The sequence below is a fragment of the Maylandia zebra genome, linkage group LG13 (genome assembly GCF_041146795.1).
Source record: "Maylandia zebra isolate NMK-2024a linkage group LG13, Mzebra_GT3a, whole genome shotgun sequence".
Classification (NCBI taxonomy): Eukaryota; Metazoa; Chordata; class Actinopteri; order Cichliformes; family Cichlidae; genus Maylandia; species Maylandia zebra.
In genome coordinates this window covers 26,837,662-26,862,360 of record NC_135179.1, presented here as the reverse complement: position 1 = coordinate 26,862,360, position 24,699 = coordinate 26,837,662, and the positions used below count along the sequence as shown (strand labels likewise).

Here is a 24,699-nt window from a genome sequence, read left to right as displayed (position 1 = left end):
TTATGTGCAGATTAAAAAAAGCATGAAGGAAGAAGAAGATCAGCTAATACTAATGTAAATAAATAGAAAAGGATGATTAAAAAAAATACAAAACTCAATGATTTTTGGCCTTTGCCATAATTCAAGGTCACCTTTTTGGAGATTTGTATTGGACATGATATATGTTGATAACTAGATAACTAGGGAAACTCTATCAGATAAAGCTTGATATCCTTGAAGATCTTTTTTTTAGGCTTTAGTGTTTCTCTGTTTAATCAGACCATGTAAGGACAGTTCCATGACTGCAGAGTGCAGGTCCAAGGTTTATGCAGTGATAATACGTGTGCTTAGCAGTTTTTTTAAATCCTGGAGGACATTCTGCTCAGGCTCACTGCAGAGAGACACTTGTGTGAGTGAAGCATACACAGCGGTGAGTCATTGTTTGTGCTTATTATTTCACAATAATTGCTACTAGTTTTACATAAAAGGAATTTTAAAAACTAATTAGATGACAAAGCCTTTGCACTTTCGTTAGAGATTGTAATTGTAAAGAACATAACATTTTGAAGCAGTTATTATCTGTGTTTTCTAAATGCAGTTCTGGCACATTTGCTATTGTAGTGGACCTTGATCACTCTTTGCCTGATTATTAACTCGCATGTTGAAGCCAAGTTGAGAAAAAATTGAAGCGAGGAATGTTTAGAATCTGAAAAATAAATTGACAGATGCAACAAGTAAAGTTTAAAAAAGGTGACTGCAGTGCAAACATTGGAGTGCAACAAGAAGGAAAAGGATCTGAATGGCATATAAGGATGTTGTTTGTGCATTATCCATTTCATATCAAAGCTCACTTTATCAACATGAAGGACATGTTTCACAGAGATAGTTGGAAGATAGGAAAAGGCATGTTCTGTGATTTGTTTTTGTTCTGTTAGAGTGTAGGCCTGTACTGCCACGTAGAGCATATGCGAGCACACGTTCAGCTGAATATACAGTAATGTGCAAAAATCTTTAGTCAACCCTATTTCATTTCTTATTCTTCAGAAATAGTTTTCCAGGATTCTTGAAAGATGTCAAAGCTCTTCTTTACATGTTTGCTGCCTTTTGTTCTGTACTCAGCCAATCCATGGTTGATAGTATTCCATTATGTGAAAACTTTGAAAGCCCTTTAGACAATCTGGAGAGCCTTCAAAACAATATAGTCTGTCTCTTGGGAAGAAAAATAAAAATAGGACAGGGCTAGATCAATGCTGTTGCACACTACACAGTAAGCAGTATTAGAATTGTTAAAATTAGAGCTGGAGCCTGAGAAGTCTCTTCCATCAAAGCCACATCGTGCTCTATGCATGTAAGCACAGTGTAGCACAGATATGCATATTTGACAGCCAACAGGGTTTTAGCTGCATCAGTGGGAGTAACTGAAATGGTCCACCCACATTCTGCCTGGTGAAATAGAAGCAGTGGCTCTTACACCGTTGCTTCTCCCAAATGAACATACTCAAAAGAAATCAGTAACTAACAAAATAAAGTTTCTTGTGCACTGAGGGTAGAGGGTAGAAAGGATTGCTTTTATGAATGGCTTAAATACAGACAGGGAAGCAGACCTAATGTAAATTTGGAGTTTTCTTTCTACTAAACATGTCATTAGTGGCCCTGTGATGCATTAGTGACCTGTGCAGGGAGTATCTTGCTTATCACTCTATGACAGCTATGCCATGAGAACCTTCTGTCCCCTCAGAATAAGAGGTTAAGAAAAGGGATAGATGAATAAATTAATTAATAATTTTAGAAATGTCTCATTGAAATTTAAAATGTGATTTTCAAGAGAAATCTTGTGACAGCAGAAACTGCAGCGGTGGCAGAAATTACAACAGATATATTCTAATAGCTATGCATTAAATATCTGAAGTGGCCAAAAAAGGGCTCAATAAAATATAATGTAGAACACAGATAAGGCACAATAGCGCAGTGACAAAAGTCATTGCAATACAGGCTTTCTTTATTATTATTATTTTCTTTTTTTCATATATATATAGCCCATTCATAAACTCGTCGACAGCATTCTATTTACCAGTTTAACCAAATATATTAAACATAAGCACACAGAACCATCAGCAATCAATTTTTGTTTTTGGCACATAACCGGAACTCTTCCTTTCGGCGCCTGAGCCAGCACGGAATGTTTTTGCTGTCGCACCAGATAGCTGTCAAGCCGACAAGTGCCTCCTTCCCTACCTTACAGTAAGGTGTATATTAATGTCACTTTTCATTACTTTTACGTACATTTTGTTCATGTAAGACCTCGAGATGATTCTCTGTTACTGAAAGCGATCAATTTATGTTTTTGTATCTGTGTGACGTTAGCGTGTCGCTCTGTTTTTAACGTTGGCACGTCGTTTGGTAACTGGCGACTAAGAGCTAGCAGCATAACTTCATGATATTGTAAGCTAATTAACACAGATATCTTCTGTGCTTCTAGTCAAGCTGTGGTATCTCATAGGGTACTGCTAAGGAAAACCGTGAAAGCTTTTAAATTTCTTAATGTGCTCGGGCTGCAATAGCTGCTGTTTGACTGCTGGCTGACACGCTCCCTTGAAGATTATGTGTTGATCCAATTATCTGAGGCTAGCCACTACTAGCATGTGTCTTTGTTTAAACACTTTGTTGCTGACTAATGTTAGAAATTTCAGTGCTGGCAGAGTCTCGTTTTATGTGTTTCATATCTGGTGCTTCGTTAATCAGAAAGGGGTTTAAATGCTAAAGTTGGTCGGAAGTGTAATGTGAATTTAAATGCCATAATCATTTGTCTTAAAGAAAGCAAAGTATAGCCTATTATCCAAACAGGGGAATGTTGTTTTCCGTATAGTTAAACTCTCGCTGTTGTGTCCTTGCTTCACTTTTAGTAGACCCTGTGCAGGCAAATCTTTCTGCAAGAACTAAGTACATATTGAAATCAGTGTTGACAATGCTCCTTTCAGACACTGATCATTCATGCAAGTCATGAGACACATGTGAGTGAAAGGGCTTTTGTTTTTCTCTGTTAGCATGGTGGAAAAAAATTATATCATGGAAAATTTTCAATATTTTCCATCATTTTTTTTAAGGATGTGAAAATCAAATATATTTTAAACCCATTATATTGAAGCTATAGTGTTTCAAGCACTTTAAAAGCTCAAAAAATGTAGCAAACTTATCATAACATATTAAACTCATTTTGAGGAAATGGCTGTTCAAACAGTATAAATACAATATATCTCTGAGTTTAGTTCAGTTCACAAAACCACAGTCATGTAGAAGAATGCTGGCATGAGAGCTGCGCTTATGATAATTATAGACACCCTTCATGGGGAGGGTGAGCCACAGAAGGTCAATGCTGAAATGGCTGCTTGTTGGCAATAGTGTTGTATCAAAATGTACTCATGCAAAGCTGACTGGAAGGGAGAAGTGTGGTAAGAAAAGGTGTGAAAGCAAAAGGGATGGCTGCAGCCTCAAAAGAATTAGCAATTCATTAACTACAATCTTCCTTTCACAGCAAAGTTTCTGCAGTCAGTGACCCTCAGGTTGTTTTTTTTCTTCGCGTATCTTCAGGTTTGCAGGATGGCCCAGACAGACAGCAAGGTACTGGTTTTGGGAGCGTTGGCTGGAGTGGCTGGTGTCAGCTTGGCTGTGGTGTGTTACCAAAATTTTAGGTCTCGGCGAAGAGGCTCGTGCCTGGGATTCCAATTTCACCATACTAATGAGCAAGGGTATGGTCTCACGCTGGTGGATGGTCCTGGTCTGCCCAGCGGTCAGGCCGAAGTGCTGGATCGCCTTGAAGCCCTGATTCAGTGTGTGTCAGAGCTGAAGGATGAAATGAAGGCGTTGAAGAACGCTCTGCCATCGCTGCAAGACCAGGTCAGAGAGGAGTTCAGGGGACGTGAAGAGGCACGGCGAACTGGCTCTCTGCACAGGACTACGCCAACACGAAGGAAAAGAACTGCGGCCACTGTCGCTGAGGCCAGAGCTACAGGCCGGAGCTCAGAGGAAGCAGAGAGTGAAGGAGGGTGAGTACTTTAAAAGCTGAAAACAGTTTTCCCTTTTTATTATCTGGTTAGAGATTTCTTAATAATGTCTGAGCAAATGTACAACAACATCAGAATCTTTTCCATTAACAGATTCTATGACAGTAATATGCTTTCCTGAATTGTCTCTCAGCAAGCCATAGAAGTCATTTGACTTCCTCCAAAGCGCTCTTTTGCTCACATACACGTAGATACATATAGACTTAAACTGAAAATATCAGATTAACAGGATTCACACACAAAATTATGCCCAACCTAAACAAATGCTACTTTTTACTTACAATTCCATCCCATTACACCAGCCTCACTAGCTGCAGCAGTTTTGAATTTTGAGTGATGAAGAAGCCGCTAGATCGAATAAATAGATACATCTACAGCACGTGAGGTGCACATATTTTATGTGCACCTCATGTGCTGTTAAGGAACACACACTGCATGTGGCCAATCTGCCAATATCACAGTACTAATGCTGATACGCTGATGCAGGAAGTGCAGTGGCTCAATAATAATGACATATTTGTAAAGTAAGACTATTGTGTCCTTCACTGTTCTTTCTTTGTGAATTATAGAATAGGGATTAAGTGAGTAACACTTAGTTTGTCTCCATAAGTCAGTTACAGACTTCTCTATTGCAGTTTCTGGCTTGGTTTCATAATTGTTACACCCTTAACAAATCTTAACATTATCACAGAAGCGAATCTGTGTTGTAAAAAAAGCATGTGCTGCAATTAAAGTTAAACAAAAGATAATGCACACTTGTGGTCTGTTTTAAGATGTGGGAATGAACAGGCACTTAAGAAGAATTCTAATCTCACTTTTATTTCATGTTCTGTGAAGGGAAAAGTATATGGTTTTCTGTGGTTTCCTGGGAGCCAAACAGCTAGTTAGATTAAAGTGACGTGAAGTGAGTCACTGAGCAAAAAGGGAACCTGTGATCTGGCTAAAGCAAAAGCCCAAAATGAAACAGAAAGCACACGTAAAAAAAATCAAGAGTTCCAATTTAATACAACAAAACAAAACAGACACTTTGATAAAGATGAAGGGGAAGATGGGACTGATTAGGATTTAGAACCAGATGTGGAAACTGTGACTTACCTGTAGTGATTTGCACTGTTTGCCTGTAACACAACCATTGTTGTGGTTGTGTTACTAAGGCAAACTATAGAACCAGTGTGTGAAATCATATAGGTATCCAGAGGAGTTATCTGCTGCTAATCACATGTACTTGATTATCTGAGCATCAGCAACTGTAAATATGCTGAAAGCTGATGTTTTATCAGTTTGCAGGTCTGGAGGCTTCAGGTGTGTTAGTTGCTGAGGAGGACAGATATCAGCTGTTTGTTCAGTCTGGGAAGGGTTATATAGTTGTTTCCTAACAATTTGGAGTTCATCATTTATACAATGAGAAGGATTGAATAACAAGTGAATAACCTTCAAGACGAATATCAATATTCCCAGGAGTGGAAATCCCAGAAAATTCACCACAAGGTCAGGCTCTGCAGTGCTCAAAGAATCTCAGACATAACTCCTCAGTTAGAATGTTAAATATTAGCCATGCCACCGGACAATGATCCCAAGCAAAGTAGCAAATCTGCAAAAGAGTGACTGAAAAAACAGTCCAGTCAAAGTCCAGATTTCAATCTGACTAAAATGCTGTGCATAAGTGAATGCCCACAAATCTCCCTGACCTGAAGCAAGAGTGGGCTTTTATATCTTCATAAAGTATAGAGTATGAATAAGTTTTTATATGGACACAAAGAATCTGTGACATTGTTCCACCGTTTGTCCAGCACACTTCACTCAGTTACACCCCATGAGCCTGTAGAATATAACAGTTGAGTAAAAGGTTTGAAAATATCTGCCTCACTTTATGGTTGAAGAGCAATAAATGTAATTATATTATAATCAGTTTTATGCTAATTATCTATATCCATACAATCATCAGGCTGTAGTCATTTCTTACTGAAAGTAGTTCTAATCACAAAGAAGCAAACAGAAAAATAAACTGCAGATAAATATCTTAACAGGTGGTGAGTGGTAAATTAGTTTCGGGTTAGTTTACACGTTAACAGCCGTATTTGTTGGTCATTATCTGCTTTTAGGAGACTTTTGGCCCACCTACTTTACCAGTTAAACCCGCTTGCTGTTTTTTTGCATTAAATTATATATGTGACAGTATGTAGAAATGCCTCAGGTGCTGCAGATAACAGCAGACCAATCAAACACCGCATGCCCAGTCATCCACCCCCTGCCAAGATGTCTTGAACTCATGCCAGCCATAGATAACATGTCTATTGTGAATGGACAACCAGCTAAAATCTCATCTTATCAAAACATTATCAGCAGTTAAATAAGGACGATTAATCCGGGGCCTTAATATTTTCACCGGTTAGGAGCACTTAAGTTTTTGTTGGACCCAACAGAGACAATCTGAACACGCAAACTCTCAAACTTGTATAAACTGTGAGCACCAAATCAGAAAGAGGATATTTTAGCATGCTTTATCCAGCCACTTAACCTGGATTGACCCCCTGCTTTATTTATGGAGGAAGTGGAGTATGTCAAGTGCCAAAGAGACATCACAACACTGGGTGCAGCTCTATTCACATCCTAGCCGCGCTCTCTTTAGGTGTGCAGTGAGCCTTGGATCAGAGGTGCATGACTCCTCCCCATCTCTGTTACCATCCTCCCAGTGATTATCGTACTGCCTTGGAGCAGATTTTTTAAAAAACAACTTAAAGTAGGCCAACTGAACATCCAGCGTGCTCTGAGTGTTTAATTAGTGGTGTGCTTGTTGCTTGTGCCAGTAGCGCATGAATTACTTTAGTTGGATCTTATTTAGAAGACACCAGGAGCCCTCTTTCATGATGTATAAACTTTTCAGGTCGCTACCACTGCCCTCCTGATTGGCTAAAGAAACAGTTGGGAGGTGTCAGACTGCCCTCTAGCAAATGTGTTCACAGGTTTTGAGTGACAGCCATCGGCCGCATCAAATGCTCCTAATTACAGTTGGGGTTATTATGCTTTAAAAGACATCACATCACGCACACACCTCCTATAATTAAAGAGCCTTTCCTGCCGCTCTGTTATTTGTAAGAGCAGAGGGTGTGGGGGTTAGCTGGGAACAGTGGAGTGAAGAAATTCCAGCCCCTTAGGGAGTGAGCGGCGTCCCCCTCCTAGTTAAGATTTCTAATCCTCACATCCATTTTCAAAAGCCTCTTCGTGTCTTTTCAGCCGTCTCGAAGCACAATATCTCCACAAATTATCCCCGTAAAACCCACACTCTAAGCATTAAGTAGAAGATATTATGAGCTTGCTGAAATCCAAATCCTTAAGATTAGCAAGATTAGTGCATTTTTTTTCACGTAAACATTTCAGGTTAACATTTTACCTCTCTGTAGGGGCAGGGATAGCTCAGTAGGTAGAGTGGTGGCCCCATGATCGGAAGGTCGGGGATTCGATTCCCCTGAACAGCTACCCTGAGGTACCCCTGAGCAAGGTACCGTCCCTACACACTGCTCCCCGGGCGCCCAGTGGCTGCCCACTGCTTCACTGAGTGAATGGGTTAAATGCAGAGAGGGATTTTCCCCACGGGGACCAATAAAGTACACTTTCTTTCTTTTCTTTCTTTCTTCCAGAAAAAGCGGGTGAAAAAGAAAAACTATCTTAATCTTTATGATTTGCTAACAGCACAGAGGAGAAAGAAGCAGGTTTCCAACAGAGGGCATCGTGCAAGTGTAAACAGGACCTTCAACCAATCCGAAAGCAAGCTCTGCTGCAAAACATGATATGTGCACATCGTGACCAGGCAAAGGCACTTTTTTCTACCTTTCTGGAGGTCATTCCTTCAAGTGTAATACTTTTCTGTTTGCATAATTGCAAAGGTTATTTTTATGAATCAACTTTGTCCTCTGTTTACAAAGAGACTTCAAGTGTGACCAGTGTTGGCAGTACAGCCTGCCTCCAACCTGAGTGCAATAATGTGTTTTACTCAAACAAGAGAACAATTAGTGTGACATAATGGCAGAGTTACAGAGCGGCGTAGTGTTGATCAAAAGCGGGTACAGGGTCAAAAGTTCCAGCTGTTTACTCCATTCACTGCTCATGTGTCACGGCGACTTCCTCAAAGCTACCTTTCTGCAGGTAAGCAGACCCATCAATCACACTGTCTTTGTGGCAAGCTGTCAGAGGCCTCATTTAAAGGTGTCTTGTAGGAACTTGTAAATCCTCAAACAGTTCCCACTGAGTTTATTCACATCACGTCGCTGTAGCTCAAGGACATTACCACTTCTTTTTTTCCTTTTCCAAAAAAACAAGCATTTATGACATCGGATAGTTGTTGATTTAAGCAGATTTAAGAAGGAGTTTTGTTTAGCGGCGGGCAAGCCTGATCAACACACAGAAATGTTTAGAAAAAAAAAAGAAGTTCATTGTCTGCTTTGTGATTAAAAGATTTAGTCTAACTTCCCTGTGACGTCATGCAGGTGTTGCTTCGCAGCTGTCCATATCCACTACATTCACGTCTATGTCCTCAGATTATTCTTCAATGAAAGGCTATTAGCCAAACAAACACATCTGTTAACTCGAGGAAAATAGTTTATACTATGCACCCATTTCAGCTGTCTGATGCGTTTCTCGTCAAATTGGCTGGTCTCTGACCTATATCTGTTAAGTTTGACCACCCACGTCTCCCTTTTAGGTTGCTTCTTTATAGACCCGATCTTATAAACGTGATGCAAAAAAGGCATTTTTTTCCATTAGCATTTTAATCTGTTAAACAGTTTCAGTCAAACATTGTTTAATCAAGTTTTCGCTGTACAGTATTTAATCCGTATTTATATTAGAGATGGCACAATACCACTTTTTTATGTCCGATACCGATATCATGAATTTGGATATCTGCCGATAGCAATATAAATCCGATATAGGATATATATATATTCATAGTCCACCAACACTGATCAATCTAATAAACTTAAACCTACACCATCCTCCCTATTGTGGTATTTTAAAGAGTACTTAGTGGAAATATTAAACAACCTAACTAATAGGGTTGCCAGCAAAAAAAAGAAAGAAAGAAATAGGGACCCCCCCCCATAATGCTTAATTGACGTAATCAACTTGAATTTAAAGCACGTGTTAAAAAAAATGCACAGAAGTCTATAATTTTTCTACAGTAATTAAATAGATTCAACATCTTTCTTCAACAGAATTGCAAAGGAAAAAGTACAGTAGCTTTCTAGGTTATAAATTTGACTTAATAGTTACTACACTCAACAAAAATATAAACGCAACACCTTTGTTACTGCTCCCATTCCCCATGGGATGGACGTAGAGACCTAAAATTCATTCCAGATACACAATATAACCATCCCTCCCAAACAGTGGTCACAAATCAGTCCAAATGTGTGGTAGTGGGCACATCTGCTATATTGAGATAATCCATCCCACCTCACAGGTGTGCCACATCAGGATGCTGATCTGACATCATGAGTAGTGCACAGGTGTACCTCAGACTGCCCACAATAAAAGGCCACCCTGGAATGTGCAGTTTTGGACTGATTTGTGACCACTGTTTGGGAGGGATGGTTATATTGTGTATCTGGAATGAATTTTAGGTCTCTACGTCCATCCCATGGGGAATGGGAGCAGTAACAAAGGTGTTGCGTTTATATTTTTGTAGAGTGTATATACAAAAATGGATTTCTATACATTTTACATCAGATGAAAACTTTGGTTGTAAGATTCAGATAATTATTTATTAAAAGCTAGACATGAGAATTAGAAAGAAAAGTATGTTTTTGTGCCCCTCTTTCCCTGTTAATGCCCTACCTGCCCCCCTGGCAAAACTTTGCTAGATCCTGGTGTAGAAAGTAATCTTAAATAAATTCTAACAACAGCTTATCAAGCTTAAACGTGCTGCTGTTGTTCAGCCCGGTTTCCTCTTTCTGCCGCAAAGTGGGTGAAAAACAAACAAGAGAGACGGGGGTCGCGACAGAAAAGCCGATCAGCTGATTGTTGATCAGTTTCAATTTGAAGTAGCAGCAGGAGAGGGAGGGAGAGAGAGGCAGTCGCTCCATATATCGGTTGTTAAGCTTAACGTGGGAATGCTTTACGAACATTCAGAGATGAACTTACACACTTGCTTTACTTCTCTGGGATAGCTTTCTCCAAAATGAAATTCTGGTTTGGAAGCACGTAGTGAGGCTCCAAATGCTCAACCAGACCGCCAACAGGTCTCGCACGCCACTCTATCACGAGACGCACACCGCTCAGACGTGCTAAGGTCATGACCCGGGTTACGCTGTGTCGCTAGTTTTGTGAGGTGCTTTTGTGATATTTAATGGATCGGATTACATTTTTTATTTCTCTCCGATATCCGATCCAGTAATTTAGGTCAGTATCGGACCGATATGTAATATTGGATTGGTCCATCTCTAATTTATATTCAGATGATGTGGTATAGAGAGTAAAGGTTGATGCTCACTCATCTTAATGAGATCGGTTATTTTGCAGGTGGCCATTAGCACTAGGGCTGCCACGATTTGTCGACTAGTCACGATTACGTCGACTATCAAAATCGTCGACGACTGATTTAATAGTCGACGCGTTGTTTGAAGCTTTGTAAGATCCCAAAAGACGCAGGAATAAGTAGCAGGATTTAAGAGTGTAATAACGGACTGAAACAGAAGATGGCAGCACTGCATGTACAAGGATGCCAGCTGCCGTTAAACCCCGAAGAAGAAGAAGAAGCAGCTGTGTCCCAGAATTCATAGCGCGGCCCAGCTTAGTTTCCAACAATGGCGGCAGCTAGTTAGTTTTAATATTACTCTTATTATTCTTTCTGGGTCACAAAATAAACGTTTAACATATTTTCAGGCGAGAATGTAGCTGTGTAAACCTCAAATATCTGCTCAGTTTATCAGGACACCACATATTTTCAAAAGCGCTCCGACGTTTTCGGAGACGTCTGTTACCCACTAGCTCGATAGCTAGCCGGGGGCTAGGTCACTAGCGCGGTGAGAACACCGGACTCCCGGCAAATTGTTTTCAAACCCACCGCCGTCTTTCGCTACTCAGGTTAAATATATATGAGTCACTTAGATAATTTAAAAATGTTGTTGTTTGGCTTTTTTTTTTTTGTATTTTATTTGTTCCTGAGTAAATCGGTTTGTCTGAGATTAAAGTTATAGTTTTTACACAGCTGAATAAACGTCAAGCAGACAGCTGATTATCAGAAGTGTGAGATGCTGGAGAATATACTCCGTTGTCCTGTTATATTTTAGATAGCAAGGAGTTTATTAAACTTCACCGAAACAATCTGCAAATTTCATTAAAATTTAATAAACTATCATCTTGTCTTTATTTTTAGTTAGCACCTTAAAAGCTTAAAGCTGTAAGCTAATGATAGTTATATAAGAGCAGATGCTGCTGGTGCAATAAGCTGTAGTTTTATGTCCAGTGGATGATGATCTGATTAGTCGACTAATCGCATAAATAATCGGTGACTAGTCGACTATCAAAATAATCGTTTGTGGCAGCCCTAATTAGCACCAACACTTTTGACCAACAATTGCTCCTCCAGATGTATAGAACTCTTGCTAGTTGGCCAATTCACCTTTCAGGACTTTCTAGAATATAATGAATTTTACTGTCGTCATGAAAAAATAAATTTATAAAGTTAAAAAAAAATCGAAATAATTAATAAATTCCATTTAGGTTCTGTTACTAATATAATGAGGTCTTCATAATCAGTCCTAAACAGATGGCCTGTTCTGCTTTTAGTGTAATGTCACTTTTTGCGTTGCTTTTACTGTTTCCACAGCAGAGCTAAGACAAACTTCCTTTCAGCTTTCTCTTCCAAACTTTGCAGGACAGCTGTTAGTAGCTGGTAGCTAGCATTAACGCTCTTGCTATTCGGTGGCATCATTTGGGGGGGGGGGATTACAATTAGTCAATTTATCAGCAAGTTGATTATATTGGCTGTTATTAGCTACTTGATAACCTATTGGTGTCAGAATTTACAACGGATAAAAAAATGACAGAAACACCCTTCAACTATGTAAGGAGTGTTACATTGTATAGTTTGCCCAATAGAGGGCAGTAATGTTATCGGCATTAAAAATCCTGTATTAATCATGCTCTAGTGTCAAATGATTTATGTTGCTTTGTTGTTTTCTCCTTTAGAGTGAAGCGTTTGCTAATAATTGTTGTGTCATATAATTAGAACCTCTGAGTTTGCTCCATGACGCTCCTGGTAGTCGGTAATTTTGTATGTTGAAACCCTTGAAAAGCCACAGTGGGTGTTTTGTTTATTTTCCTGTTCATCGGTATAGTAGTATTGGAAAAATTCACGTCAAGCTTGAAAAACTGGAATACCGATACTGTTCCAGTTTGCTTCCCAGTACTAATTTTAGTCTGCTTCAGCATTAATAATGCAGAGAGAGGTTGATCAGGACAGTGATTTAGCTATTACAACTAATCAGGTGCACAGAGTCTGTGGGTCAGTCATCATTTCAATTCAACAATTTATGTATATAATCATAGTGTGAATATATCTAAAACTACCAAATCTAGTCATTCACTGACTTCCAGTTTGCTCTGTGGGCTTTATGGGCCTACATGTCTTTCACTGGAAAGCTCTTTGAGCTGTGTTCTTTACTCTTTGCTGTTCTTATTTGTTTTGCTACAAGAACAAAGCAACATTTGGTATTCTCAAGAAACGTGCTGCTGCCACCCTGCTGTCAAATCCTCTGTCACTAGAGTTATGATCCTTCCTAGCTGATTAAAAACCTTTTCCAGCTAATGGAAGCAATCCATCACAACACATCAAACTCAGGAAGTTGTGTAATAAAACACACAAAAAGAGTAACCTGTCGGATAAATTGCTTATTCTATACTCTGTTTCTTATTTACTGTGTATTGCCAAACACTCTGCTGTAATTTATTTTATCTTAAATATCTTTGTGACCTTCTAACAGGTTTATTGGTCACATTGATGACTCTCATACACGTGTTTCTTTCCTGTTTACTTTTGGTGACATTGCAGCTAAATGTCAAATGTGCAGCTGTGTACATCCCCACTTTCAAAACTTGTTTATTCATCTGCTATTTCAGGAACAACATTTTATCATATCCTAATAGAAGTGCTATTTATGGATACACAGTAGAGATAAAAATAACGTGGCTGGAATGAATGGCTCTATTCTTTATTAATGTGCAGTGTCATCTTGTGACTGTGAGAAATGAATGATGCGTTGTTTATCACCCACATCTTTTTCCAGCACAACGCAGGGGGTCATGTTGAGAAAGTCAGTGACGCTGTCAGTTGGCTTGTAGGTCGGTAGGGAAAGTGAAAGGTGACATCAGCGTTTTTAGGGGGAGGGATGGAGAATAAATAACTGGATTCGCTCCAGTCAGTCAGGCATTGTTTCACAGCAGGCTTTCATTGGACCTGTCACCAGACTCTGAATAAGCTGAGCTGCATGCTCTTAGGCCCGGTGATGTTGGGATGGTAACTGGGGTTTTGTTTTGAAGGCGGTAACCGTGGAAACTGCCATTAGTAAGCTCTATTAAGAGGTTCCTTCTTTGCCCCCTTAGGCTCTACACACTGAATGATCTCCCCTAGGGAGCACACAGCCTGTTTGAAAATGAAAGTAAAGCTTCAGGAACCATTAACGTTGCAATGGGGAGTTACAGTGTTGTTCACAGCTTTGTGCATGGTGCTGATTACAAACCAAGAAGTTCTCTTTTTACAGGATCCAGTACTGACTGGATAAAATTAATTATGAACCCATTTTTAGGGGGTTTCTTTCAATTAGCAGCATTTGAAACCCCATGCTGTGTTACCAAAGCTCTACTTTTTTTTTAAAAAAACAACAAGGGGAGGAGGAGGAGGGGTTGCTGAGCCACTCTGTTTAGGGTAAAATCATGTCGCAAGTTTATTCTTGGAGCAATTCAGCAGGCAAAACAAACCAAGAATAAACTTGTTACATGATTTTTGGCAATTATATTTAGCAATTCCTTTTTAATTAAATTTTTTTATATTGAGCTTGTGTTCACACTACTAATAAACACCTGTTGGATAAACCTCTAGAGCCATGCAGCACTTGCTTTTTCCCTGTATATTGTTATTATTTTCTTTAGGTGTTTCCATATAACAGTAATCTCCATGAATTTAAGCTTGTAAAGCTATTTGTTATAAATTCCTCTTTGTAACACTTCACTTGGACTTGGGCTGGACTTTTAATCTGAATGAGCTGAATGATGTAATCGTAAAGTGAAGACATTATTCACTTTTCTCATTGTCACGCTATATGGGGGTGGCTGTAGCTCAGGTGTAGAGCATCTACTACTTAGAACGTCGGTGGTTTGATCCCTGGCTGCTCCAGTCTGCATGCTAAATAGCCAAGATACTTACCCCAAGTTAGTTTCGGATGTATCCATATGAATGTGTGTGAATTTTAATTAGAAAGGACTCAAGCATAGAAAAAAATGCATGTATGAATGGTTGTGAATGGGTGCTCAGGTGTATTAGAAAATCACTATAGAAGAACCAGTGCATTTACCAATTATCATTCTGTGTGATGCTGTGCAAAATCTAATACATAATTATCCATGTTTGCTACATTATCTGGTAGTTATCTGTTAAATGCTTTGACCAAATGGTCAATTTTCAGGGTCATACCGAGGTGTCAAAGATTATGATCGAAGTCAGTCATTGTTTTTCACTAATCTGCACCATGATTATAGTCACAGAAGGTCTCTCTCCGTTTCTCTCTCTCTCTCTTGTAATACTGTTGTCTTTGTTTGTGAGGTCCTTTCCCTTACCCAAACTTAATTAGATTTGTTCTTTCAGAGCTATGCGCTGCTAGTAACACCGCCAACATAATAATGGTTCCTGTACAAACATATGTACATTACATAAACACACAGTAAGACAAATAGATTCTTAGCTTCTTTTTCTTTCAACTCAAGTGATTCATGAACCGTGGAATGGCGTGACAGGAATGCGTTGATCACTCAGTACGCCACTGCCTGTCTCTCCACCCAAGAGGGAGTGAGGGAGGGAAAAAGGGCTGTTGAATGAATTAAAAAGACAAAAGGATGAATGAATGAGAGAATGAATGACTAGTACATTGAGGCTAAAGATAAATGCAAGGCTTTTTTTTTTGGTGAAAGTTAGTGCAGCGTGCTGTGTTGCAGCTAGACCAAAAAAAAAAAAGTAAGAACACAAAAGCACCCACATTCAAATTTTTTTAAGCTGAAATGTATTGGCCAATAAATGATTTGAGCTTCGCCTGCAGGTATTAGGGTTTACTTTGGGGTTTAGTGTGCAGAGGGAGATTGTAGCAAGTCTGCCAAAGCCTTGCTACAATCTCAAAATGATGGTATAAAAACAAACGGAGATTAAAATATGTATGAGGCAAAGTCTGGTTTCTTTTGCAGTTACAGAGATTCTCTGTTTCCTGCTAAGCTGCTGAATGTGACAAGCCAATGAATCAGTTATTTAAACTCCTGACTAATGCTAAAAAAATAAAAATCAATCCTGTAGTTAAAAATTTGGACTTTGGAGCAATAAGATTTACCCTTGCTGAAAACACTCTTGCAACCTTGTTTTAAACTGTGCTAACTAATGTTTCTAATGACCCAAGTTTTAATACATATATCTGATTTTATTTTTATTATTATGTATTTATTTAGATATTTGGATATTTGTTATGTGCAACACATGAAAAGCCAGATCCACTAAATGGGGAAAAATATGCTCCGTTCTAAAAACAATCAGTTTATTTCAATATCATGTCTTATTTCAAAAAATAAGACATGCTTTTTTTTCTCAGGAATAAATATCAGCACAGTTGGCAATAAACTAAATAGAGAGCAATTCACATTTAACAGAAATTCACATTCAGTTATTAATTTTGTGCTAAGGAACCTTCCTCTTTTATAGGACTATAACCAGATGCATCCAGCTGGCAGCCAGCTGAGTTGACGCCCTTCAGGTTGTGTTCATTTAGACTGACAACGTGTTGGCAATCTGTCTGCATTTATAAATTATACAGCAATTATTTGTAAACCTTCAACAATCTCTCTGAGATTTATTTCAGTCAGTTCATGTCAGGCTGTGACTATTTGACTGAATGACTGTTATTTAAATGTATTTAATAAAATATCAACATCTAGTGTCCCTGTACAGATATTGCTGTATGGTTGTGTTTTTTCATTTTCTCCTCCACCCGTAGACTGTTCTGATGTAGAGGTCTTTCACTGTTGCAAAAACTCACGTTACAAGTGCATGCATTTCGCTCACAAATGATAAAAAGTAAGGCAGAGGGGGCATCTGAAGTTAAATGGTAAATGGCCTGTATAGCACTTTACTTAGTCCCTAAGGACCCCAAAGCGCTTTACACTACATTCAGTCATCCACCCATTCACACACACATTCACACACTGGTGATGGCAAGCTGCATTGTAGCCACAGCTGCCCTGGGGCGCACTGGCAGAGGCCGGATACTGGCGCCATCGGGCCCTCTGACCACCACCAGTAGGCAATGGGTGAAGTGTCTTGCCCAAGGACACAACGACCAAGGCTGTCGGAGCCGGGGCTCGAACCGGCAACCTTCTGATTACAAGACGAACTGCCAACTCTTGAGCCATGATCGCTCCTAAAGACATCTCGCGGGAAAGAAACCCTGCTCATAGATTCCAGACATTATGGCAAATGATTAATCTTTATGCAGTCCAATTCTCAAATTTATAACAGTGGTAAAAGCGATAGTCCATCCATCCACTTTCTTTCTCTTATCTGGGCCCAGACCTCCCTCTCTACGGCCACTTCCTCCAGCTTGTCCAGGATAACACCTAGGTGTTCCCAGAGGCCTGCTGGGAGATATAATTTCTACAACATGTACTGGGTCTGCCCTGTGGCTTCCTCTTGGTGGGACCCCAAGATACTTAAACTCTACTGTATGTATTATTGTAGGGTAAACCTTACAATATAAAGCGCCTTGAGGTGACTGTTGTTGTGATTTGGCGCTATATAAAGAAAATTGAATTGGAAAAACTCCTTCACTTGGGGCAGTAACTTGTCCCTGACCTGGAGTAGGCACTCCACCCTTTTCCAGCTGAGGACCATGGCCTCCGACTTGGAGATGCTGATTCTCATTCTTGCCAACCAAGATAGCCCTACAACATCCAGAGCTTTCAAGAACTCTGGGTAAACTTCATCCCCTGGAGTGGATGCCTCCAAGGAGTTGTTTAACTGGCTCAGTGCCCACCATCTGGTTCAAAGGTTACCACCAAGACAGACACCAACCACCTTGTGGCTGCAGCTCAGTGGAGAAACTTCAGCAATTAAGGTATTAAACATGGTCTATTCGGACTCAATGTCCCCATTCTCCCTCGGAATGCTGTCAATGGTGGTAAGAGTTGAAGGTAACCCTCACTATACATTTAGGCACCTGTCTTCACCCAAGTGTCCAGAACATACGGCCTTAGATCTGATGATACGATTACAAAATCTGTCATCGACCTGTGGCCTTGGGTGTCCTTATTTCAAAATCGTGTTCGTTGTGGACAAACTTTGGTTTGCACAGAAGTCCAGAAACAGAACCCTGCTCGGGTTCGAGCTGGGGATCAGTCCACCAGGGTTTGCACCCCTGGCCCCCGCCCAGCACACACTGCACCAGACTCCTACAGCACCTCCTGTGGGTGGCGGGCCTACTGCAGGGTGGGCCCATGTCCCTCATTTGGGATGTGCCTGCCTGGTGTGTCTTAGACTAAGGCCCATCCCCAGGCACTCGCCCTTGGGCACCTTCCCCACCTGTCCCGAGGGCAGGGCCCCAGTAACCCTATCCCGGGCTAGGGTGAGATATTCTCTAGATCTTTCACTCATTGGGGTTTTTGAATCACTCTTTGTCTGGTCCCTCACCCAGGAGCAATTTGCCATGGGAGAGCCTACCACGGGGAAAAAGCCCCCCGACAACATAGCCTCTGGGATCCCTGGGAATATAATATTTCTCGGTAGCTGGTCACCTTTCCTACAGTGTAAACTATCATGCACTTAACTGTTTGTATAAAAATATTGATAGGGGTTAAAAAGCATTTTCATTGAAGTAAAATTGATTGAAAAGTGGGAAAAACTCCCATTATTTCAGTGTATAAGTCGATTTGTGCACTTGACTTTTACTGTAGTGGCACTTCATCATCAACAGTTGCTTTCTTGGCTAAGGGAAATCTCTGCAGTTCAAATGCCCTCATATTACTCCTGTAATCACTGCACCCAGGTGTGTGTGTGTGTGTGTGTGTGTGTGTGTGTGTGCGTGTGCGTGTGCGCGTGTGTGTGCGTGTGTGTGTGTGCGCGCGCGTGCGTTATGGGGTGGAACTGGCAAGCAGCCCTGCAGCACAAGGCACCTGTTGGGTCCACAGGGTTTATGTCTGAGGCCCGCTCCGACACATCCCTTCAGAACCATGGCTCACAGCCCAAAACATTCTCTTAACCACCAATGACGCATATGCAGCCACTGCCAACACTTAATAGAAGCCTTTCATATTTTTTACCTTTGTCTGTCTTTTATTTTCACCTGCCTTTTTAATATGGGTATTTTTTTTCTGCCATTGCTATTTAAGTGTTAGCTTAGGGAGTCAGTGTGCGTGTGCAGCCATTGAAAGGGCACCATAAAACTTCTAACACAGGCATTGCGTGCCTCACAGTGCTAAACAAGTCTCCTTGTGTTTGTGAAAAAGCCTTCAGGTAACTAAAGTTAGACTTTAGGAATTCCTTAAGAGCTAGTATTTTTAAACAATTAACAGACCAACTTATATAAACAAACCTGGTGCCTTTTTTTTGTGCATAAACAGGCAGTGAATAGGGCTTCTTTATAATCAGTATGTGGCACAGAGTGGCTTGTAAAAATTCTCATGATGACAGGATTTTGATTGATCTGAAAAGCTCCTCAGCTGGGGTGAGTTCACCTCACATGTAGGGCGGTTTATTAATTCTTCTTGAGTTTAGCGTATGCACTTTGCTGATAGCAGGATGGAGACGGTGTGGTCTGCATGTACGCGTTCAGCACAGCTTTCTAATCCACATCAGTAACGTTTAATTGCACATGCTGACAGCAAAATGAAGCTGCACCTCATTCTTTTGCCATTTGTTTGTACTTACAGGTACATGACTGCGCTCACAGACTCAGAGGATGAGCTAAGTGATGCAGAAGAGAGGGATCAAGAGCATCCTGTGGACAAGTTGTCTCTCCTCATTGAGCAGATTGACCGTTTGCATCAGGGCTGTGAGTCTGACAAACGGGAAAGTCTTAATATCCTTTTGGAACAAAGAGAAGAGGTGCATATACATTTCATTAATTCGTGTTTGTCTCCATAATAAATACAAAACAGTGTGATGGAGTTGTGTACTTTCATGTACTTCTCTAGTTTGGACAAAATTCGACATTTCTTTGGCGGCTAACCCGAGCTTACTGTGACGTCCATGACATCAGCTTGACTCTGGAGGAGAAGAAGACCTACGCAGAGACTGGTAATTTACTAAAACTTGTTTCATGTCTCGTTTGACTAGCATTCTACGCTGGATATGAGATGTTATCTTATAATAAATCCGACTGTTACACTGGCCAACCCTCAAAAGTCAGTGTCTCATCTGGAATACCCAAATCCAAATGTGGTTTTAAGCAATGTCAGGGAATTGGCAGGAGTGCTTGGCAAGCTTGGACCAAACATAGCCCTGGATTGGTATTTATCTGTCATACTAGCTTGGATGCAACACGTTCATGTATCTTCAGTATCTTCAGTTAAGCATATTGCTTAAGTTAATTACACAACACTTCTAGAAAAATTCAGTTCTTTAAACAGCACTGAGTCACAACTTCTGCAATGACCAGTGCAAAGATCCTTGTATAGTGTTATATTCTAGTCATTTACTCTAATTTCTGTTCAACGTAAACCCCCAAACATTGGTGTCTAGTACCTCATCTTTTTAATTTCAACAAGTCTAGGTTCTAATTCTAATAAACTCAATGGCTGCTTTTAGGTACATCTGTACAGATGCCCATTAACCTGGATATCTAATCATGTAATCAGTAACTTAGTGCATTTAGTAATGTAGACATGATCAAGACAACCTGCTGAAGTTTAAACTCAGCATCAGAATGAGTACTGAAGGTGATTTTGAATGTGGTGTAGTCGTTGTAGCACAGGCTGGTCGGAGTATTTCAGAAACTGCTGATCTACTGGGATTGTTCCACACAGCCATCTTTAGGTCTGAAAACAGAGAATGGTCAGGCTACAGTTCACAGAGGCTCACCAGAACTACACAGTAGAAGATTGACAAAATGATTGGCTGTGTCAGAATTTGGTGTCAGCAGCATTAAAATCTTGGATCCATCCTGCCTTGTATCAAAGGTTCAGGCAGTTGGCGGTGGTGTGATGCAACAACCTATCTGAGTGTTGTTATTGGCCGTGTCCATCCCGTCATGACCAAAGTGCATCTTCTGATGGCTGCTTTCAGCAGGATAACGTGTCATCTCAGTGATGTTAGTGGTTTCTCTAACGTGGCAGAGTTCACTGACTTCAAAATACCCTCCACTGTAACCAGAGCTCAGTCCATTAGAGTGGCTGTGGGATTTCCTGGATTCCTGTGAGGAATGTTTCTAGCATCTTGTTGAATCTGTGCCACAAAGCAGCAATACTAGCAAGGTGTAATCCATGAGGTGGCAGGTGAGTGTAGGCTCAGTGGAGCTAATGGTACTGTACACTTAAATGAAACAAAGACAGTTTTTCAATTGACGATTGGACTGTTCCAGATGAAAACTGACATTTGTGTATTTTTATCTATAAATTAAAAAAATGTAACAACAAAATGTCTCCTATGAGCTACTTTAAGTGTTAAAAGGATTAGGTGACCCTAGGAGCATTTACAATACTTGTGTCTGAAGTTAACTTCAGAAAATTGTCCTTTTATGTTGCCATCTTTGTCCTGTGTACATAGGTAATACGCTCAAAAAAGAGGATACTTTCATATTAACTTAATGATAACAAACACTTTGTTCTTTGACCTAATTTGCTTTATTCTTAATCGTTTACATTTGACCACAGTGGGTTTTATTTTTCCAAACAGAGGCTGTTTTGTTTTTTTTGTTTTTTTTGTTTGTTTGTTTTCGTTTTCATACTGGACTGACCTGTTTCTCTGTAATCCTTTCTCATCATTGTACCTCTAAGCAGAGCCAGCCAGGTGCTTCCTGCTAAGGCACCTGTCTCAAAGCATTTGAACGTGTCAAAGCCTTGAAATTTTAAAGTAGCAAAGAATCATGTTTAACATTCTTTTAGATATTAATAGAGCGGACAAAATGAAACGCATTCCACTAAGTGATGAAGGATTAAAAACTGAGCTGTCTTCCTGGATTGCATTTGATGTAACTTCTGTTTTATTGCTTTAATCCAGTGCCCATTGATGCTTCTTGATTTATGTGTGTCCTGTTGTGCTTTCTTAGTCAACACACCCCTTGATTGTACTAATCCAGTCTCTGTTCTTTCGTCCCGTAGAACAAGAATGTCCAGGTTGCAGAGTGTGTGTCAGATTTATGTTTCAGCAGAGGATCGTTATCCGTTTATCTGTCTTTTTCTCTTTCCTCTCAGGGAAGAAAGTTGGCGAGGAAGCAGTGAGCTTAAATCCTACATGTGCTGAAAGTCATCAGTGGTAGGTCTGAGCCGTTTCCTTATGCTTGTTATCATTTAAATGCAACTTTCTTCTGTTCAATAAACTCTTTCTGATTTTCGCAATGAAAGATGTCTGAGATGAGGCTTAGCCTGAATATGAGAGAAGTCCCATTATGTGAGAATCAATGTTATGCAGATTTCTAATCCAGCTAATTTTAAGTTAAATGCTATGAGACCAAATGAAAGCACAAATGCAGGTACTTTCCCCAGATCAGAGGTGTCAGTAGGGTTGAGTGACTTGTTACCCTGGAGCGCCTGTTCCTCTGTGTTTGAATAGATGAACGTCTGACTCAGGCATTTCCTTTGGGTAGCCTACTAAATGTAGCTTGAACAAGAAAAGAGAAAACTCACACGGGTAAATGAAAAAAGCAATTTAAATATGAATTTGTTGGTTTATGCTTTACACCCAACCAGAAAGCCCTGCAATATGTAAAATACGAGTGAAATGGTGTCCTTCAGCAGAGCACTGCCGCATCCTTTGAAAGCATGTATGCTTGTCAGATAGTAGTAGCTTACATCTCAAACATCTCCTTCCTTCGGATCAGCCCCTCATCCACCTGATAGCATCTCATCCAATTTAGGAATGTAAGCACAAGCTTGGCTCAGTTCGACTGACGGTTATAGTGGAGTAACTCGTGTCTGCAGAAGTTGCAACAGTTAACTTTTTCTGCAGGTTGTTAGTTGCTTCACAGCAGTGCAAGTTGTACATGCATTGTTTGTAGCCGTACGTATTCAGCGCTTAGGGATGTGCTGCTGAACAGGTCGCTCCAAGGCATTTATTTTCATTTTACATGTTCTTGTCACAAAACATCAGCATAATTTAATGATACCTTTGTTGAATCTGACGCTAACAGACAAAATGACTATTATTTGTCCTCTGTGGTCCTTAGTGTAAGTGGCAGTCACAGATTATCCCCGGACAAATTAAAGGAAAGGATATCAGGAATACCTCCTCTCCACTTGTACACCACCCCAGTCAGTCTGTGACTCAAGCAAAAATCCCCTTGCTTTTAATTAGCTCTGCATAGTGGGCCTGATGGCGTGCATCCCGTTTGTATTTGTGCAGGCCCCAATGCATTCCTCCATCTGAAACACTGCTCATGTCAAAACTTGACTGATGGAATCTGTGGCTGAAACGGAGAGATGAAAATTGCACTAGATACAGTTATGATTTCTTCAGAACACACGCGCGCACAGCTCCAATAAAATGCGAGCACATTTATCTAGCTTTTTTATTTTTTTTTTTAAACTTGTCCTTAATGGAGGCCATTCTAAAAAACGTTTCCAATTTAAAGTGTTTACTGGTACTTGCATTTCATAAATGAGTGTCCAGTGTAATTGAGATTATGTGGTTACTTTATGTATAGGCACACAAAGTTCTCTCACAGAAAACGGCCCGCTTGCACCAGAAGTCCTATTTGTTCTGTTCGTTAGGGAATAATTAGCATTAGCTCATGCACATACCGCAGCACTCGAGACAGCAGGTGAAAAATAAGGCTGTGTTTGTTTAGCTAATTAAGAGGAACGGCTTTGAAAAAAGAAAAAACCTTAATTCTTAATCCTGTATCCACTGATGGAATTTGTAAGATTCTTAAACCGAGCATAAACAGCATCTAAGTTGAACGGACAGAGCAAAGTAGGTAAAGCTGCACTTTGGGAAGGGAGGAGGCAGGGAGTGGGGACGGTGCCAGGCAGTGTTGCAAGGAAGTTTATGTCTGAGGTAACTGTTTACTTAGTGTACTGATGCCGTGAGAAAACTTGTCACCTGTTTTCCTGAATGCTGTTCAGCTTGTCACAGTTTCACAGATGTTGATTAAACAGGCTGCCAGTCAGTTTCTGCTCAGCCACTGAAACTACTTATAGACTTTACATACCAGTGAAAGAATGTCTTTTTGGACCTTTTTTCTGCCGTGTGACCTCATTTAAGGTGTTTAAATTGATTGATTGCGATTTACCTGGAAGTCAAAGATGTAAAAGTGATAAACGGTGTAGGCACAACTGAAAATTGAAAGCCCAAATCGTTATTGAAATTGCAGTGGATTTATAAATGGCTGCCAGTAAACTCCTGTCACCCTTGCATCTATGAGTGACAGTCGAGCAGGTTGGGTGAGGGGGACTGTCTAAACAAACCTGCTTTGTTGTATCTGCAGTTTGCATGGCATATCACATAAAGTATGTCTCTACACCTACCCTGGCTTTTCTAGGCCAAATATGCTTCACGGTGGGGTGTGTCTATTGCAGCCAATAGTATTCCAGGTAGTGTAATAGGGCATCATGATTAGAAAGGGACAAATTGCTTGGTCTACTCTAAGTGGTAAAATGATTCAAAAGTCTAACCGAAACATCGAGCCAGTGGCTCACTGAAATGAATAACTAGTCAACTGTCTAGTTTACTTCGAAGGACTTTGCCTTTCCCCTTGACAGCACTTCTAAATGACATGATTTCTCCATCAGGAAATTAAGTTTGGATCATGGAAGAAAATGTTTTGAATTCCTAGTATTCTTTACTACATAACATTTATTGTAGGGAACTTGAAGATAATTCAAAAACGGACAACATAAACAATTTTGTTACCTTTACTGTATCTTTTACTGCTCATGATATAATTCAATTCCAATTCAACTTTATTTATACAGCGCCAAATCACAACAACAGTCACCTCAAGGTGCTTTATATTGTACAGTAGATCCTACAATAATACATACAGTGAAAAACCCAACAATGGTATGACCCCCTATTGTCAAGCACTTTGGCAACAGTGGGAAGGAAAAACTCCCTTTTAATAGGAAGAAACCTCCGGCAGAACCAGGATCAGGGAGGGGCGGGGCCACCTGCTGCGACCGGTTGGGGTGAGAGAAGGAAGACAGGATAAAGACATGCTGTGGAAGAGAGACAGAGATTAATAACAAGTATGATTCAGTGCAG

At 40.2% G+C, this 24,699-nt stretch overlaps 1 protein-coding gene across 3 annotated transcripts in view; it reads left to right on the top strand.

The window, feature by feature from the left end:
* The first annotated feature begins 338 nt into the window (after nucleotides 1-338).
* Nucleotides 339-24,699, top strand: part of rmdn2 (regulator of microtubule dynamics 2) — a 40,340-nt gene continuing 15,979 nt past the window's right edge. Inside the window, exons 1-5 of one of the 3 annotated variants that reach the window (XM_004554529.3) lie at nucleotides 339-409; nucleotides 3,568-4,022; nucleotides 19,212-19,386; nucleotides 19,476-19,578; nucleotides 21,693-21,753. In XM_004554529.3, coding sequence (XP_004554586.2) covers nucleotides 3,577-4,022; nucleotides 19,212-19,386; nucleotides 19,476-19,578; nucleotides 21,693-21,753 — 785 coding nt within the window. In that variant the 5' untranslated portion in view covers nucleotides 339-409; nucleotides 3,568-3,576. Of the gene's footprint in view, nucleotides 410-2,102; nucleotides 2,226-3,567; nucleotides 4,023-19,211; nucleotides 19,387-19,475; nucleotides 19,579-21,692; nucleotides 21,754-24,699 lie in introns of those variants that run through there. The other 2 variants (XM_004554530.5, XM_004554528.3) reach the window with 2 other exon arrangements.